This window comes from Cervus elaphus, chromosome 23 (genome assembly GCF_910594005.1).
Source record: "Cervus elaphus chromosome 23, mCerEla1.1, whole genome shotgun sequence".
In the NCBI taxonomy this organism is placed as follows: domain Eukaryota; kingdom Metazoa; phylum Chordata; class Mammalia; order Artiodactyla; family Cervidae; genus Cervus; species Cervus elaphus.
The window spans coordinates 33,732,625-33,751,179 of record NC_057837.1 but is presented as its reverse complement, the minus strand read 5'-3'; the positions used below and the strand labels follow the sequence as shown (position 1 = coordinate 33,751,179).

The 18,555-nt window shown below is 43.2% G+C and overlaps 2 protein-coding genes across 10 annotated transcripts in view; one reads left to right on the top strand and one right to left on the bottom strand.

The window, feature by feature from the left end:
- ARHGAP12 (Rho GTPase activating protein 12) overlaps positions 1-15,455 on the bottom strand; it is a 115,850-nt gene extending 100,395 nt beyond the window's left edge. For 5 of the 9 annotated variants that reach the window (XM_043883165.1, XM_043883170.1, XM_043883171.1 and 2 more), the window contains exon 1: positions 15,276-15,411. The gene's annotated coding sequence lies outside the window, so the exon portion shown is untranslated. Of the gene's footprint in view, positions 1-15,270 lie in introns of all 9 variants that reach the window. The other 4 variants (XM_043883168.1, XM_043883167.1, XM_043883166.1 and 1 more) reach the window with 4 other exon arrangements.
- Positions 7,894-17,484, top strand: LOC122681066 (translation initiation factor IF-2-like). Its single transcript, XM_043882793.1, has 3 exons — positions 7,894-7,988; positions 14,810-15,420; positions 15,784-17,484. Exons 1-3 carry the CDS (start codon positions 7,894-7,896, stop codon positions 16,227-16,229), a joined length of 1,152 nt encoding a protein of 383 aa, XP_043738728.1. The 3' UTR covers positions 16,230-17,484.
- The last annotated feature ends 1,071 nt before the right edge of the window (positions 17,485-18,555 follow it).

Here is an 18,555-nt window from a genome sequence, read left to right as displayed (position 1 = left end):
TACAAATAAAATTGTGGGATGGCTCTAAAATACTTACCCTGGAATAGGAAATGGCAACCCACTCCAGTATTCTTGCCTGGGAAATCCCATGGACAGAGGGACCTAGCAGGCCACAGTTCATGGGGTCACAGAGAGTCAGACACAACTCTGCCACTAAACAACAGTGCGACTGAGCGGGCAGCACACACACACTCTAAAAACTGAGATCTAAGGGAAACTGATCTGCAAATACGTGGATAACTTACGCTATTTTTATTTTTTAAAGTTGTATTAAAACAGATGTTTATGGTTTTAATTTTGGTTTGCTTCTTCCTCTATTCCCCAAACTGTGGATTCTTTTTTATTATTTATTGAGTCATAGCTGATTTACAATATAGTGCAAGTTCCAGGTGTACGGCACAGAGATTCAGTTACACACACACACATTCTTTTTCAGATTCTTTTTTCCTTTAGGTTATCTGTTGCTGTTGGTTAGTCCCTAAGTTGGGTCCAACTCTTTGCAACCCATGGACTGTTGGCCGCCAGGCTCCTCTGTCCATGGGATCCCCCAGGCAAGAATACTGGAGTGGGCTGCCATTTCCTCCTCCAGGGGATCTTCCGGACCCAGGGATCGAACTCCCGCCTCCTGCACTGCAGGGAGATTCTTTACCATGGAGCCACCTGGGAAGCCCTATTACATATTACTATTTATCCTCCTATCTTAACCTCTCAAGTATTTTGGTTAGCATCTTACTCATTCAACACCACCACCCTCTGAAGACAACACTCCACTGACTGAAATATGCTCTACATCCATCACCACACTCCTCCACCCTTTTTCATCACACACATACACACACAACTACTAAGAACCCAACGACTAGGATAGAGTTCTGCACGTCTACTGTCCAGTAACAACCTATGCTTCTCTTTGAGGCATGAAGCACTTATGACCCAGGGCCTTCCCCTGGTATTTCAACAAGAACAAACACACAATTGTTTAGAGCTTTTACTTCCCTCCCCACCAAATCAGATACAGTTCTACCATGCTATTTTAAACTCTTCATGGCCTCCTCCTTTCTGTCTACAATTTTTCTCATTTCTTTCCCAGCACAAATTACACAGCTCAGCAAATGCTATCTTCCACCCCCAGGACATCTGCTTTAATCAACTACATCTCACAGAATAAGATCCTTACCTGGTACAACAGGAAGTAAACAAGTAAACAAAGTCTCAAGAGGACTGTGATAAATGTATCCATAATTAACGACCTTACAATTTAAGTTTGATACATATGTACTACATGTTTAACAATTTTAATACCATGAACAACAAAATGCTAATACAGCCTCACATATGTATCAATCCACTTAAAAATACCACAATTTAAGCACCAATTCTTGACATGGGAAGTCCTCCAGCAGCTTTACAAGTACTTGTTTAACACTCCCTGAATAGGCCTCTACTAAAGAAATCAAATAAACCTTAATGAGCACAAAAAAAGTTAAAAACAACTCCAGCATAAGTTCCAGAATAAGAAAGTATTTCACCAAATAGTTCTTTAAATCATTCACTTAACAAGAAACCATAGGCCATGACAGGGATCCTAATGTTTCTTCTGAATGCGCGATCCCTGTTTTCTAAGAATAAAAATGTACAGGATATAAGGTATTTCTTTAGGCCTAAAGAAGACAAGCAAAATATACTGATTGCTATCATAAACTATTCTGGTCATAAAGAAACAGCAAAAATAGGAACAGCAGGAAGGATACAGGAAATAATCAGTTAACTGGAAAGCAGTAGAAAACACAGTCAAGCAGAAACTGATAAAGGAAATTCAAAACCAGATTTAAATATGAAACAAAAATGAGGAAACAACAAAAGAAGTATTTCAGAGAGCAAGCATATTTTAATAAAAGTGATACTTGCATGTAGTACTTCAGAAAGATCTATGCCAGGCAGTCTTCCTTAGTCAGAAATGAGGGGGACCTAAGACATTTTTCTTGGATTGTTACAAGAGTGGGAAAATATTCCAATTTATTTTTTAAATATTTATTTATTTGGATGATTGCATTCTCAGTTGCAACACAGATCTTCGATGCATCATGCAGGACCCTGCCATTGCTGGGCATGGACTCTCTAAATTGCAGGGCTCAGGTCTAGCTGCTCTATGGTTAACTGGGATCTCAGTTCCCCAACCAGGAATTGAGCCCCTGACCCCAGCATTGCAAGGCAGATTCTTAACCACTGGAAGAGCAGGGAAGTTCCCAAAATATTCCAATTTTAAAAGGAAGTAATATGACTTTAGGGCTTCCCTGGTGGCTCAGAGGTTAAAGCGTCTGCCTGCAATGCGGGAGACCTGGGTTTGATCCCTGGATCGGGAAGATCCCCTGGTAAAGGAAATGGCAACCCACTCCAGTATTCTTGCCTGGAGAATTCCATGGACGGAGGAGCCTGGTGGGCTACAGTCCACGGGGTCGCAAAGAGTTGGACACAACTGAGCGACTTAACTAACTAACTAATATGACCTTGGGTTTGATGATGAATTTTTAAATGTACCTCCAAATGCATAATTCATGAAAGAGAAAATTAAAGAGGACCTTATTAAAATTACAAATTTCTGCTCTGTGAAAGATACAGAAAATGAAAACACGGACCACAGACAAGGAGAAAATATCTGTAAAATAGATGTCTGATGAAGGGCTTTTATCCAGAACATACACAGAACTCTTAAAACTCAACAAAAGAACCAAATTTTTTAATGGAAAACAATCTGAAAAGACACATCATGAAAGAATATAAGCACATGAAAAAATACTCAACTTTGTGTCATTAGGGAATAGCAAACTGAAACAATGAGATACCACTGGACCACTATTAGAATGGCTAACATCCAAAAAACTGACACTACCAAACGCTGATACGGATGTAGAGCAATGGGAACTTTCATTCACTGCTAGTGGGCATGCAAAAGGGTGGAGCCAGTTTCGAAGTCATTTAACAGTTTCTACACAAATGAATGTCGTCTTACCACACAATCTAGCATCAAGGTTGATGATTTGAAATCTTATTTCTACAGAAAGTCCTGCATGCAAATGTTCAGAGCAGCTGCCCAAAACTGGAAGCAATCAACATGTCTTTCAATAGGAGAAAGGATAAACCGTGAGACAACCAGACAAACAATACTTTTCAGTCAGTCAGTTCAGTCGCTCAGTCGTGTCCGACTCTTTGCGACCCCATGAAGCACAGCACGCCAGGCCTCCCTGTCCATCACCAACTCCCGGAGTTTACTCAAACCCAAGCCCATCGAGTCAGTGATGCCATTCAACCATCTCATCCTCTGTTGTCCCCTTCTCCTCCTGCCCTCAATCTTGCCCAGCATCAGGGTCTTTTCAAAAGAGTCAGCTCTTCACACCAGGTGGCCAAACTATTGGAGTTTCAGCTTCAACATCAGTCCTTCCAACGAACACCCAGGACTGATCTCCTTTAGGATGGACTGGTTGGATCTCCTTGCAGTCCAAGCGACTCTCAAGAGTTCTCCAACACCACAGTTCAAAAGCATCAATTCTTCTGCACTCAGCTTTCTTCACAGTCCCAACTCTCACATCCATACATGACTACTGGAAAAACCACAGCCTTGACTAGATGGACCTTTTATTACTATTCAGTAATAAAAAGAAAACAGCTATTGAGCTATGAAGACAGAGGTGAGTCTTAGATATATTTTCCTAAGTGAAAGAAAAATACATAGACCGAACAGGCAACATATAGAATAATTCTATCGTGTGGCATTCTGGAAAAGTCAAAACCACAGAGACGGTGATTGCTAGGGGTGGGAAGCAGGGAGGGAGGGTTCCACAGGTGAAGCACTATGGATTCTTTCAGGTCAATAAACTATTTTGTATGATGTTGTAATGGTGTACACAATACTTTATGCACTTGTCAAAACCCATTCATCTTTACAACACAAGCATGTATTCCAATGTTTGCAAATTCTAAACAGTCATTTAGGAGGTCGAGGGATCCCAGCAGGGACGCAGATGTGACTCGATGGTGGAACAGTATTACACATATATGGAATGACCTCACTGAACGGAGCAGGAATGGAGGCAGAGGCTGACATCGCTTACTGTGGAAATAAGTCAGGTTTGTAAGAACACAAAGGAACTGCATATAGCTAACACATAAACAACATTTCCTGTAGGGGTATGAATTAAAAATTCCGATACTGCTATGCGCATATGCACACTGGAATTGAGTAATTAAGTATACAGAACATAGATGGTGGGAGCCAAGTTTCCCAGTGTTGGAATATGAATTTATAGACACCCAAGGGAGAAAGCTAGAATGATTCTGTGATAACGGATTAGACCTGGAAACAGAAATGTGAACTCCCTTTGTTTACCATAGATTCAGATTACACAAATATGTATTACAGACATATGTCTACACTGCTTAGTACACCACACACAAACCCTGCTGTCAGCAGAAAGGACACCTGAGCAGCAACAAGCACACAGAGCGCTCAGACTTGGTCTCTGATACCATTCTCCAAACAAAAGGACCAAGGCTTTTTGGAGAAATAATTGATTCAAGGGCTGGGGCAGGAAATATACAAGATGAGCTTGGAGCCTGTCGTGACATTCTCCCAACCTGGCTTTTATGTGCTTGGCTTCAATGCTTCCTATCATTAGATAACTGTCTTCTTAAACTGTAACTCAAACTAAAAGTGGTATCATGCATACCTGACATTTCTATGAACGTAACTTACATTATGCTGTCCCACTTTAAATAAACTTACAATCCATCTGCTGTTTACTTTTATATATGCTTTTCTCATCAAAATACAAATTACATTTAAGAGGTACTAGGACTTCTCCATTATCAGTGGTTGTTACAGCTCCAGGTCCATTCTAAAGTGACCTCATCTTATACATGGAAATATAAATACTGACCCAAATGACAGAGCAGAAAATGAGGAGCCCACTGTATTCCCAAAAAATCTGTAAATTCAGTACTCTACTAAACAGTTCTGATCAAGCCCTTTCATACTAAAAACCATTCAACTGGCTTTTAATCCTTTCAGATTCACTCACACACAAAGAATTTTAATGAGATGACATAGGATACCATGAGGATAGTCTAAAGGTAAAAAAACTCATTAAAAAGACTAAGAAACAGAATATTTGCTTGATGCAACAGGTTAAACTTCCTTTTCCTTCACAGTCTGTGTCATCAAACGCTAACTATAGAATAGTAGCTCCCCATGAACCTTTAAAACCACTCCTCTATGACCAACCTAGTGAGTGAGTGAAGTCGCTCAGTCGTGTCCAACTCTTTGCAACCCCATGGACTACAGCCTACCAGGCTTCTCTGTCCATGGGATTTTCCAGGCAAGAGTACTGGAGTGGGTTGCCAACCTAGACAGCATATTAAAAAGCAGAAACATTACTTTACCAACAAAGGTCCGTCTAGTAAAGGCTATGTTTCTTCCAGTAGTCATGTATGGATGTGAGAGTTGGACTGTGAAGAAAGCTGAGTGCAGAAGAATTGATGCTTTTGAACTGTGGTGTTGGAGAAGACTCTTGAGAGTCCCTTGGACTACAAGGAGATCCAACCAGTCCATCCTAAAGGAGATCAGTCCTGGGTGTTCGTTGGAAGGACTGATGTTGAAGCTGAAACTCCAATAGTTTGGCCACCTGGTGTGAAGAGCTGACTCTTTTGAAAAGACCCTGATGCTGGGCAAGATTGAGGGCAGGAGGAGAAAGGGGATGACAGAGGATGAGATGGTTGGATGGCATCACCGACTCAATGGACATGAGTTTGAGTAAACTCCGGGAGTTGGTGATGGACAGGGAGGCCTGGCGTGCTGTGGTTCATGGGGTCGCAAAGAGTCAGACACAACTGAGAGACTGAACTGAACTGAACTATGATCAACATTCGGCTTCCACATTTTTCAGCTCTCACTCCCGTCTACATGCACTCCAGTCTATGGATTCTTCCTCCTAGTTCCTGAACACCTGAGTCCCACATTTTAATTTTTCACTAAGAACTTTCTAAAATAATCAGCTATGGGAGTTCCCCAGTGGCCTAGTGGTTACAATCCCAGGATTTCACTGCCATGGCCCGGGGTTCAATCTGGTCAGGGAACTGAGATTCTGCAAGCCATGATCACCGCGTAGCCAAATTAACTAACCAGCTTAAAAAAAATGATCGGTTTTACAGTTAACATAATTTTCATCTTGCCTCTCTGGCATCCCACCCACTGTGCTTGTTGTAACACCTTGATTTCCCTCTGGGGAAGCACCCATTGCCCAGGGTCTCAGTTCATGTCATTAATCATTGTTACATGTTAAAGAGAAAATCATAAACTTGGTCTTTACAAAGTTTTATGGACCTCTAATCCTCTAATAATTCACATTAGTAGAAAAACTCCACTCACTTCAGGACTCCACTGGTTACCCAAGCATTAACTGCCACCCTGCCCTGACCAACTCAGATATTCCTCTGCAACTATACACATTACCCTCCTAATCTCTGAAATGACTATTTACATTCAACCTAATTCCATGCTTAAAAAAACAAAAACATATAGCTCACAAAACAAAAACACAAATATAGTGATTATTACGGTGTGGTCATTGCAAAGGTCTAGTCAGACATCAGTAACTTACTTAAAAAAAAAGAAAAAAGTACTCATTATAAAGCTTAAATTATGTCAATCTACTTCAAATTAAATTGCAATAAGCAAAGTCAGGTAGGCAAAGGACCTGAATAGACATTTTTCCAAGGAAGATACACACATGGCCAATAAGCAAATCAAATGCAAATCCAAACCACAATGAGACACCACGCCACATCCATGAGAGTGGCTACTGTAAAAATAACAACAGAAATAACAAGTGTTGGTGAGGAGGTGGAGAAACTGGAATTCATGTGCACTGCTGGTGGGAATGTAAAATGGAGACTATAATTTAAATCAGTTTATACAAGTCTACCCCAAAACTATAAAAATCACTTCAATCCTCACACAGCTTTCACAGATCCTCTTAAAAAGTAAATACTGAAAGGCAGATAAACATTCAGTCTTTTAGAAAACTGAAAAGTAGCACTTCTGTAGCACACAGACGGTGATGAACTACTTCTGCCACCAATGCCCAGGTTGCAGACAGGAACCCGGCCGCTTCCCATGGCTCACGTTACCGCCTCAACACCACTGCCCCCACCACCCTGCTCAGGTCTGTGGAAAAACTGTCTTCCATGAAACCAACCCCTGGTGCCCAAAAGGTTGGGGACTGCTATCTTACAGGTTCCTGTCCTGTAACATAAAAACATGGAAGAAAAAATAAAAAACATGACTCTTCTCATTCATATTTAAATTGTTTTACAAAACATTAGAAAACCAATTATGCAAACTAAAATCAAAACAAGGTATTACTACCCACCAATTAGAATAAAGTTATCTTTTAAAAACAAAGACAATATCAAGGGCTGACAAAGATACCAACAACTGGACACACATTCGGTACTAGTGGGAATGCTAAATGGTACAGCTAGGTTCAGTAGTTTCTTATAAACATACATTTTCTGTTGACTATATTCTAGTCCATGAGACAAATCTTAATAAATCTGTAAGGACTGGAATAACATAAATAATGTACTCTGGCAACTCCACAACAACATACTTTTAAATAACCCATAGATCAAATGAAAAATCAAATAAGAGATTTGAATTGGATGAAAATGAAAAGGTGACATCTCGGAGTTTGTGCAATGCAGCTATAGCAGTGCTCAGGGAAAATTTATATACCAAATGCCAACAATCATAAAAGAAAAAGGTCTCAAATCAGTGATGTAAGCTTGCAAGAAACTAAAGAAGAGCAAATTAAACCCAAAGCAAGCAGAAGAAAGGACATGACAAAGATCAGAGCAAAAATCAGTAAACGAGAAAATAGAAAAATGTCAGAGGAAATCAATGAAAACCAGAAGCTGGTTCTTCAAAAAGATCAGTAATACTGACAATCCTCTAGCCAAACTGATCAAGAACTAAAAAGAAAAAACACAAATAACCAGCATTACGTATGAAACAAGGAATATAACTATACACCTTAAAGACATTAAAACGAAGATAAGAGAATATTATGAACAGCTTTATGCTGATAAATTCATCAATTTAGATGAACCAGATACATTTCTTTGTCAAATTACCAAAGCTTGCTTAAGAAGCAGATAACCTAAATCATTCTATGTGTATTAAATAAATTGAATCTGTCTATAAAAATCTTCCTACAAAGAAAACTCCTGGCCAAGATGGCTCCAGTGGTGAATTTTACCAAAGTGGAAGGAAACCAATACTAACTCTAAACAAACTTCTTACAGAAAATTGAAACAGAGGGAAAAGACATCCCAATTCATTCTATGAAGTCAGCGTGTCTTCATGCCAAAACCAGAAAAAGAAGTTATAAAAGAGAAAAACTACAGACCAATATCCCTTATGAACATAGTCACAAATATCTCAGACACAAACTTATCTCCAACAAAGAACACATAGACAGAATACACAAAAACTATAGAAGTCAATAAGACTACAAATACCCAATAAAAAGGGGGCAAAAGATAAGAATGGACAAGTATTCATATCCAAGGAGGAGGATTTATAGATTGTAAAGAAGTCTATGAAATGATGCCCAAAATCTTTAGTCCTTAGGAAAATGCAAATTAAAAACACAAATAACATCACACATCTACTGGAATGACTAAAATTAAAAGGCTGACCATACCAGTATTTCTGAGAATGTGGAGCAACCAGAATTCTGACATACTGCTGGTAGACATAATACTGTTGTAGAACAGTACAACTACTTTGGGAAAAGCTGGGCAGATTCTTAAAACCTTGAAATATACATCAACCATATGACCCAGGGATTCTACTCCTTGGTATTTACCAAAGAAGATAAAAACACATGTCCATATAAAGACCTGTCCATGAATGTATACAGTGGCTTTATTTGCAACAGCCCCTAATTGGAAGCAACCCTATGATCACCAACAGGTGACCACATAAATTGTGTAATATCCACACGATGGGATATCATTCAGCAATAAAAAGGAACAAACTACTGATATACACAACAAACTGGATGAATCTCAAGATAATTTTGTTGAGTGAAAAAAATCCAGACAAGCACATACTCTATGATTGTATCTACATAACATTCTAGAAAATGCTAAGTAATAAAAATAGTGACAGAAAGCAGATCAGAAACACACAGAAATGGTTAACAGGGAACAAGAGCAATGAATTACCTTTGGGCTTAAGGAAATTAGGAGGTGAGAGATGGGTATGTTTGCTATCCTGAAAATGGTGATGATTTTACAGGCCTACTCCTATGTCAAAACTCATCAAAATGCACACTTAAAATAAGTCCAGTTTATTTTACAGCAATTATACCTCAATAAAGCTGTTAAACAAAACTCTAATAAGGCAAATGAAAACCACCAGATATCAGGGACTTCCCTGGAGGTCAAGTAGTTAAGAATCTGCTTTCCAGTGCAGAAGACTTGGGTTCAATCCCTGGTGGGAAAACTAAGGTACAACATGCCACCAGACAACTAAGCCCGAGAGCCTCAGCTAGACAGCCAGTGCATGGCAACTACTGAGGCCAGGGCTGTGGTGCTTGCGCAATGCAATGAAGACCCTGCCTGCCGCAACTAACACTGAGGCAGCCAAAAATAAAAAGTGAAAAAAAAAAAATAAAAACAGACCAGGTATCACTACGCCCCTACCAGAATGGCTTTAAATACATATGAAGGATATTTTGCAGGGCAAGGATACCAGCAACTGGGAACTCTCATTCACTGCTGGTGGTAACGCAGAGCAGTACCGCTACTGTGGAAAGCACTTTGGCAATTTCTTAAACATACATTTAATATATGATCTAGCAATTCCTCTTCTAGGTATTTATCCAAGAAAAATGAAAGCATAAATCCTTGCAAAGGCCTTACATGAACATCCGTAACAGCTTTATTCCTAACAGCCAGAAACTGGAAATGACCCAAAGGCCTATCAACTGGTGAATGCCTAAACCAACTGTGGTACAATCCTCTGTAAAACAGGAAACAACACAAACTTCAGAAGATCCCTGTGAGAATGGGTAGAGAAAACATGAAAAAGTACTTAGTAAACTATAAAGCGTGATAAAAAAGCATTGCATTAATCACAGCTTCCTCAAGGAAACCAAATGGAGACAGAAAAGCACCAACCATATACAGTATATAACCTTCAATGTCTGGCTTGTTTTGCTTAGAATAATGCTAAGCAATGTTGCTGTTCACACTGTTTCATTGTTGACTTTTAGTGTATGTATACTGTAACTCAATAAAACTATTTTTTAAAACAAACCAGTAATATACAGCAACATACAGGCAATTTTCAGCATAACTTTTAAAGATACTGCTCTAACTCCAAAATGTATTAATAGTTTGAATTCTCCAGTGGTGAAGAAGCACAGACTCAGGGTTGAAGGACTGAAATTTAAATCAGGGCTTGCCATTTAGCAGCTCACAGGCCTGAACTGACCTGAACTATCTATAAAACAAAAGAAACAAGACACACCTCAAAAGATCCTTATGAAAATGCAAAGAGAAAAAGTACTTTGTAAACTGGAATGCATGATACAGAACATTCACATTAATTATCACTTACTTGAAGAGAACACTCACAACTGAACTGACTGCTTTTAAAATGAGCCCCTCGGGAGGGGGGATCGGGATGGGGAATACGTGTAACTCTATGGCTGATTCATATCAATGTATGACAAAACCCACTGAAATTAGCCTCCAACTAATAAAAAAAAAAATAATAAAGATACAACACTGCAATATAAAAAAAAATAAATAAATAAAATAAAATGAGCCCCTCGTCAAATGTCCGTTTCTCTTCTGCCTCTGGCTAGCCCTGTAACCTCAGACAAGGCACCTGACTTCTCTGAGCCTCAGTGTTTTTTCCATTTGTGAAAGGGAAATGATTAATAGTATATATCACATATTGGGAGAGTTAAACAAGTAAATATGCATAAAGCACTTGGTTTAATCCCTAGCACATGTTAAGTGCTTTGTAAGTGTTAGCACTTAATAGAAAAATACTATTATTACCCTAGGAGACCTAATAGTAACCTCCATCCTGCCCACCCAAGCTGTAGTAGTGCAGGTCATATTTAGTGATCCAGATCACTGCGTCTCACTTTTAGTGAAAGACGGCATCACCCAGAGAGCTTCTTAAAAAAAAAAAAAACACATTCTTGGGACTTTCCTGATGGTCCAGTGGTTAAGACTCTGAGCGTCCATTGCAGGGGGCACTGGTTCAACACTGGGTCTGGGAACTAAGATCCCACATGCCACACAGCATGGCAAAAAAAAAAAAAAAAAAACTAAAAACATGTTCTTTTAGATGAGTTTTATATTCACAGATTTACTGCAAAGATAGTACAGAGTTCCCATATACCCTGTACACTGTTCCCCCCGGCTGCAAACATCTTACGTTAGTATATTCATCACACTCCATGAACCAATACTGACAATAATGATCATATTCCTTAATTTTCCCCTAATGAACTTTTCCTGTTCTGCGATCATATCCAAAACACCACATACACATTCTGTAGTCATATGCTGCAGATTAATGAAATCCCAGATATTCCAATGAGAGTAGGTTTGAGGTGGGGCCCAAAAATGTGCATTTCTAACAGGTTCCCAAGGGTTGCTGATACAGCCAATCTGAAAGCGCACTTAGAAGAGCAGTGATTTAGACTGCAGACTCCAGAACCACCGCTGTTCAACACAGCAGCTGCTGCTAACCAATGCGCCTACTGAGCATGAAACTTGTGGCTAACCTACACTGAGGCGTGCTCTAAGTGTAAAACACACATGGGAGTCTGAAGCTGTCATATAGACAAAACGATAGTAAGATTTATTTCATGGCTTCTTTGTAACTTTCTTACTTATCATGTGAGTACTAAAAACTTGAGCATTACAAAGGTGACAGGCATCACATTTCCACGTGACAACAGTAGTCTGAGGTCCTGGCAGCACTGGTACTACATGGGGCTTAAGAAGTTCAGGTGATTCCCACGTACACTAAAATTTGAGAAGCACTAGATTATCAAGGGAGAAGGCAATGGCACCGCACTCCAGTATGCTTGCCTGGAAAATCCCATGGACGGAGGAGCCTGGTAGGCTGCAGTCCCTGGAGTCACTAAGTGTCGGACACGACTGAGCGACTTCACTTTCACTTTTCACTTTCACACATTGGAGAAGGAAATGGCAACCCACTCCAGTGTTCTTGCCTGGAGAATCCCAGGGAAGGGGGAGCCTGGTGGGCTGCCGTCTATGGGGTTACACAGAGTCGGACACGACTGATGCGACTTAGCAGCAGCAGATTATCAAGGCAAGGGGTGCTTAGAGAGGTAGTTCAGTTCAATTAAAAGACTGGTCAACTGCACACTGAAACTGCAAAATATTAAGTCAGTAAAACAGGAAAATGTCTGAATCACTGCAAAACCATCCAAAAATGAGGATGTGGCACAATTAGAACAGTTAACAATTAAAGAAACCACAAAGATAGCAGCCCAACTGGTTCCTCAAAAGAGCATGATTTTGAAGCACAATGATGCTATGTGGTACCATCCTGCCTTTTCACTTCTGATTCGTTCAACAAAACAATGCATACTTGCAAGTACAACTAAAACTATTCTATATGAGATAAAAGTTTAATCTCACTCTTCTTTCCCACTACTATAAAACTGTAATGCCCACTTTAGGCAGATTTACCTTAAACTGCTTTTTCCTAGCACTGGTTTTCTCATACACGCATAAATGAGTGTGTGAGTGTGAAAGTCAGCTCAGTCGTGTCTGACTCTTGTCAACCCTTTGGACTATATAGTCCATGGAATTCTCCAGGCCAGAATACTGGAGTGGGTAGCCGTTCCCTTCTCCAGGGGATCTTCCCAACCCAGGGATCAAACCAGGTCTCCCACATTGCAGGCGGATTCTTTACCAGCTGAGCCATCAGGGAAGCTACCCCTTAGTAATTTTACACAGCATCATATTCACTGTCTTAATTAACTTAAACTGTTTGTTACCCTTTTATTCTCAGAATTGTCAACTGCATCACTTGAAGTACTTTACATTCGTAAAACACATTTTCCGTCAACCTAGTTTAAAAAAAGCACTCAGCAGATACTTTCTCATTAATGAAAGAACCACCAAATGACTGACTACAAATAATACACTGTTTTTCTGCGGCATTTATATATTTTCACTTGTGCCTAACAGTTAGTGTAGCATGTAAAAAAAAAAAAAACTAAAGATACATAAAATATTGACTATATATGGACAACCACTCTATACAGATGGCATCACATTAAGAATCAGTGCCTTAGCAATCTTCTCCAACTTCTGTCCTCCATAAAGTAGGAACAGAAACCTACCATCCCATACTGGGGCATGCGCATGCAATATGGTACATTAGACTTCATTTAACTCATTTTTCCCCAGAGAGTCCCTTTCCAAAACAGCAGAGCTTCCTGCAACCAGGGGTCACACCGACATGCCCAGCTCCTCAGGTTCTTCCAGTTGCCCCACTCAGCATCAAGTCTTTAGAGCCTGGGTCAAGCCAAACTGTGCTCAGAAACATTTCCAAGACATTTTTTAAAACAGAGAGAAAGAGAGAAATACTGACCCCAGCAGCCAGACCACCTACTCCGACCAAAAGATAACACAAAAGACATCCTGACCTGTCACGCACCCTCCTGCGGATCAGGTAAGGAACACTGGATATAGATCCACCTCCAGGCCACCATTTCCCAGCGTTTGGGTATAAAAGAGGCGTGGCCAGGAGCTGGACGTTTTTGAGCCATCTTTCACCATAACATTCAGAGTCTTTCAAGGTCTCACCTTCAGAAGTTGAGTGGCACAATCTTAATCAGAACCCGAGTGGACTCTTCATTCAAAGTTCCTTCCTTCCTCCCCGTATTCACCTCGCGTTAGGAACACATGCCTAAATGTTCAAAAAAATCTACCTCCCGGGCTTCTGGTGGTCTGGTGGATAAGAATCCGCCTTGCAATGCAGGCGACACGGGTTGGATCCCTGGTCCCGGAAGATCCCACAGGCCGCGCGGAGCAACTAAGCCCTTGAGACACAACTGCCTGCCCCAACTACTGAAGCCCGCACCCTAGAGCCCAGAGGACACAAGAGAAGCCACAGCAAAGAGAAGACCACTCACCACAACAAACGGTTGCCCCTGCTTCCCCCAACTAGAGAAATCCTGCGCACAACAAACGAAAAGACAGCACAGCTCAAAATAACGTAAACAAATCTTTTTTAAAATTACCTCCCAAGTCCTAATTAACCATAAAGCAACACGAATGTTAACAGCCTGTCCCGACAACAAATACTTCACTTGGAGACACATCAGAACTTTCATACAACCACGCTTTGAACACGCTCGCCTTGGCAAGTGCCTGGAAAACGGTGGCTGCCGTCAGGAGGAAAACATCACCACGCCTTGAGAATGACCCTGTGGCCTTTTCGTGTCAAAGGGTCTGCGGTAACTTCAGACGCCACACGTCAAGGACAGTCATCCTTAGAAGACAATCCACACACACACACACACCCGAGAAGAGCGCAGAGGGTTCCTGCAATTAAAAACCGTGGAGAAGAATCCTCGCAGAAGGGCTAGAAAGAAGCAGATGCCCACTGAGCAGGGGCGGGGCCCCTCTAGAAGCTGCAGAAGCCCCCATGCCCAGTCTGGGTGGATCAATAATCTTCGAGGAGCCCCAGGTCGGCTCCTGGGGCTGCTGGGCGGGCGGGGGTTGCACCCCCTGCAGCAGTTGAGGAGCGGGCTCGCCGCCGGCGGGAGGCCAGAAAGGAGGGCGGCACCGCCAGCCTTTTACACACACACACACAGCCCGCCACCCTCCTTCCTGGGGGCGGGGCGGCGGGCACTGCCCTCTCACAGGAAGTCAGCAAACCCGGGGGGCAGAGGAGCCACAACTTCCAGCCATTTAAAACCCCGTCGCCCACGTCGGCCGAGCGGCCGGCAGCCGCCCAGCACCCCGCGCCCGCCCGGCGCCCGGACCCCGCCGGCCGCGCCCCCGGCCGCACCTCGCGCACCCCGACGTCGCCGCGCGCCCGCACACGCCTCCCCCGGCCCCGCAGCCCCGGCCCCGGGCGCCTTTGTGCAGCGATGCCCCGACCTGCCCTCCGCCCGCGGCTCCCCTCTCCCCACCAACCTCACCGAGGGCCCGGCGGCCTCGCGGTGGGGGGGGCGGCTCCCTCCTGGCCCGGCTCGGCGGCAGCGGGGCGCCCAGACGAACCTGAAGGGCGCTCACTCAGCGGCGGCCGCGGCCGGCGCGTCCCCGCAGGCGGCTCTCCCGGGGCGGGTGAGTTCCAGGGCACGTCGGAGCGCGCCGGCGCGGGGGAGGGACGGGGCGGGGCCACGTGACGGGGCGGGGCGCGGCGCACGTGACGGCCGGGCGGGCGCCGGGGAAGCGGGCGGCGAGGATCTGGGAGGAGGAGGGGAGAGGCGGGGGGAGGGGCCGAGGAGCGCCTCGGGCGCGCGAGCTGCTCGCCGAGGGAGGGGGGCGGTGGAGGTTTTAAACGCCAAGTGGGAAAAGTTGAGGAGACGCCGGTGGGGAAAACGAGGGAAGGGCGGAAGGAAAACGGCCCGAGCCCTGGGGTGGCAGGAGTGGGGCCCAAGGGAGGAGGGGGCGTGGGCCCGCCTGTCACCTTTCTCGTCCGGCTAGGAGCGCTGCCGGGCGAGGGTCAGCCTTTCCGGGCCCAGAAATCGGAGAAAGTCCCCTCGCGACCTCACCTGACGGAAGGGAACTCTGGAGACCCTGGTCCACAACCTGGTCCCGGACCTTCGCCGGGATCACCCGGCCGAGTGCGGAAACAGCGCGCACACTCCGCGGGCGGGCGGGCGGCTCCAGGGCGGCTTCTGCCGTGTGCAAGCCCCGTGGGGGCCACAATGTCATTGTCCAAAGTCACCCCAGCTTGCAGCGCTTGCGGGATGGCAGCACGGAATCCAGAAGTCAGAGGCATAACAGGTTTCCCTGGGGAGACTGTGGCGAGAGTTCTGCTGGACTGGGACTCGAGAGAGAGACCTGGCTTCTGCCATTGTCTCTTCGCCCTTCTCGACCTCAGCTGTGAAAGGAGCATGTTGACGAGTCCAAAGCCTCCTAAGCTCTAAGATTCAAGGACAGAAACATCACTGCTATGTACTCGGACTGCAGAAAACATTCGTAACTAACCAATTGTTGATTGTCTATTACGGTGCAGAGCTGAAATTTTAATAAAACAAGCAAAAGAAAAAAGATCAGGGTATGACTCAAGAGCCGGTCTCTGGAACTGGCTCTTTTGTATTCTTCACATCATGCTTGAAGATGCTGTTGTGTCTGACTTCCCCATCACAAGCTGAACTCCCAGTTATTCTGTAGTGACTGCAAAGAACCCAATGGGATATTGGCAAGACTTTAACAACTATAGTTTACTGACTTCTTATAACATTAAATCTAATGGGGGAGCTAAAGATTTAAGATTTTCTTTTAGGAAGAAAAGAAGGATTTCCTGGAGGTCCAGTGGTTAAGACTCGGAGCAGTCCTTGATCGGGGAACTAAGATCCCGCATGCCTGCAGCACAGCCAAGAAAGGAAAAAGAAAGAAAACATGCACAAGCCTGAGGCCATACTTTCTCAGACAATTCACTGGACAATACACCCACTTTCCTTGGCATCACTTGTCCTTTCTGTCTCCCTTACTTTCTAACAAGTAACATTTTGCATGCCCTTGTTCAGCAGACAGAGTACTGCTGGTGTATGCTTCTGACACTGTTTTCCATAAAACCCCTGGGATCTCGTTATAGAACCAAAACAGGGACAGACAGCAAAAGGGAAACTGCCCTGATGGGCATGTGCAGATAACCTTATCTTCCGTGTTTCCCAAGCCTGAGTTGGACACCCGTGGTTTCAGCTTCAGATAGAACTAAACAGTTTGCACACACTTGCTGATCTGCACGTAACTCCACTTCCTATTTCACAGCCTAATCTCAGATGCTACCACAATGCCCACAGTATGCTGATCACTACCAACAGCAGATGGAGTCAGATAAAAAGAGCTCTCGCCCAAGTGTGTTGTTTAAAAGGACCTGATGGAAAACTATGAAATCATATGCAACATTGCCTCTAGTTAGTTTTAAATAACACTGGTAGCATATGTCTGGTGCCTGTGCTCAGGATCTCAACAGATCATTTTCAGGATATTGACATTTAACTTGTGTCTTAAGAAGTAGCATAGAGTTCCAAAATGTAAGTTCCACAGAGGCAGAGATTTGAGTCTGATTTGTTTAGGTAGGTAGGTCCAGAAGCTTAAAAGCACTTGGCATGCAGTAGATGAACAGTAAATTTCTATGTATTTCTAATGTATTTTTGAGTGAAAATGTACTCTAAATTGCCAAATACATTTGTCCTTTCTTCCTTATTCTTTAATAGGTAACCCACTTTGTGCATTTCTGAATGAAATGAAAAAGGCATAAAATTATATCTGGCCCTCTGCTTTGGCTGAAATATATAGAAAGAAGAATTTGGCAGCAAGGAGATCCAACCAGTCCATCCTAAAGGAGATCAGTCCTGGGTGTTCATTGGAAGGACTAATGCTGAAGTCTCTGAAACACTAATACTTTGGCTACCTCATGTGAAGAGTTGACTCATTGGAAAAGACCCTGATGCTGGGAGGGATTGGGAGCAAGAGGAGAAGGGAACGACAGAGGATGAGATGGCTGGATGGCATCACCGACTCAATGGACATGAGTTTGAGTAAACTCCGGGAGTTGGTGATGAACAGGGAGGCCTGGCGTGCTGTGATTCATGGGGTCGCAAAGAGTCGGACACAACTGAGCGACTGAACTGAACTGACTGATCAAAATTACAAATGTATGCATACTCTGAACCTCCAATTTCACCTCTAGGGATCTAGCCCACAGATGTAGTTCAACACATGAGAAATGACAAGGTATTTCTTATCCTTGAAACAGCTTAAATATATCCATCAACAAGACACTAAATTATGATATAACCATACATTTGACCTCTATGTAGCTGTTAACAACAACAACAACAAAAAGAAACTAAGTTCTTCATGTTTTAATATTAAGATTTCTGGGGCTTCCTTGGTGGCTGCATGGTAAAGAACCTGCCTGCCAATGCAGGAGACACGGGTTTGATCCCTGTTCTGGAAAGATCCTACAGCAACTGAGCCCATGCACCACAACTATTGAGCCTGGACTCCAGACCCTGGGAACCACAACTTCTGAAGCCCCCATGACCTGGAGCCCATGCTCTGCAACAAGAGAAGCCACTGCAGTGGGAAGCCTGCACACCACAACTAGGGAGTAACCCCTGCTTGCTGCAACTAGAGAAAAGCCCACACAGGAATAAAGACCCAGCACAGCCAAAAAATAAATAATGAATTTTTTTTTAAAAATTAAGATTTCCAAGATATTTTTGTTCAATGAAAAAAGTG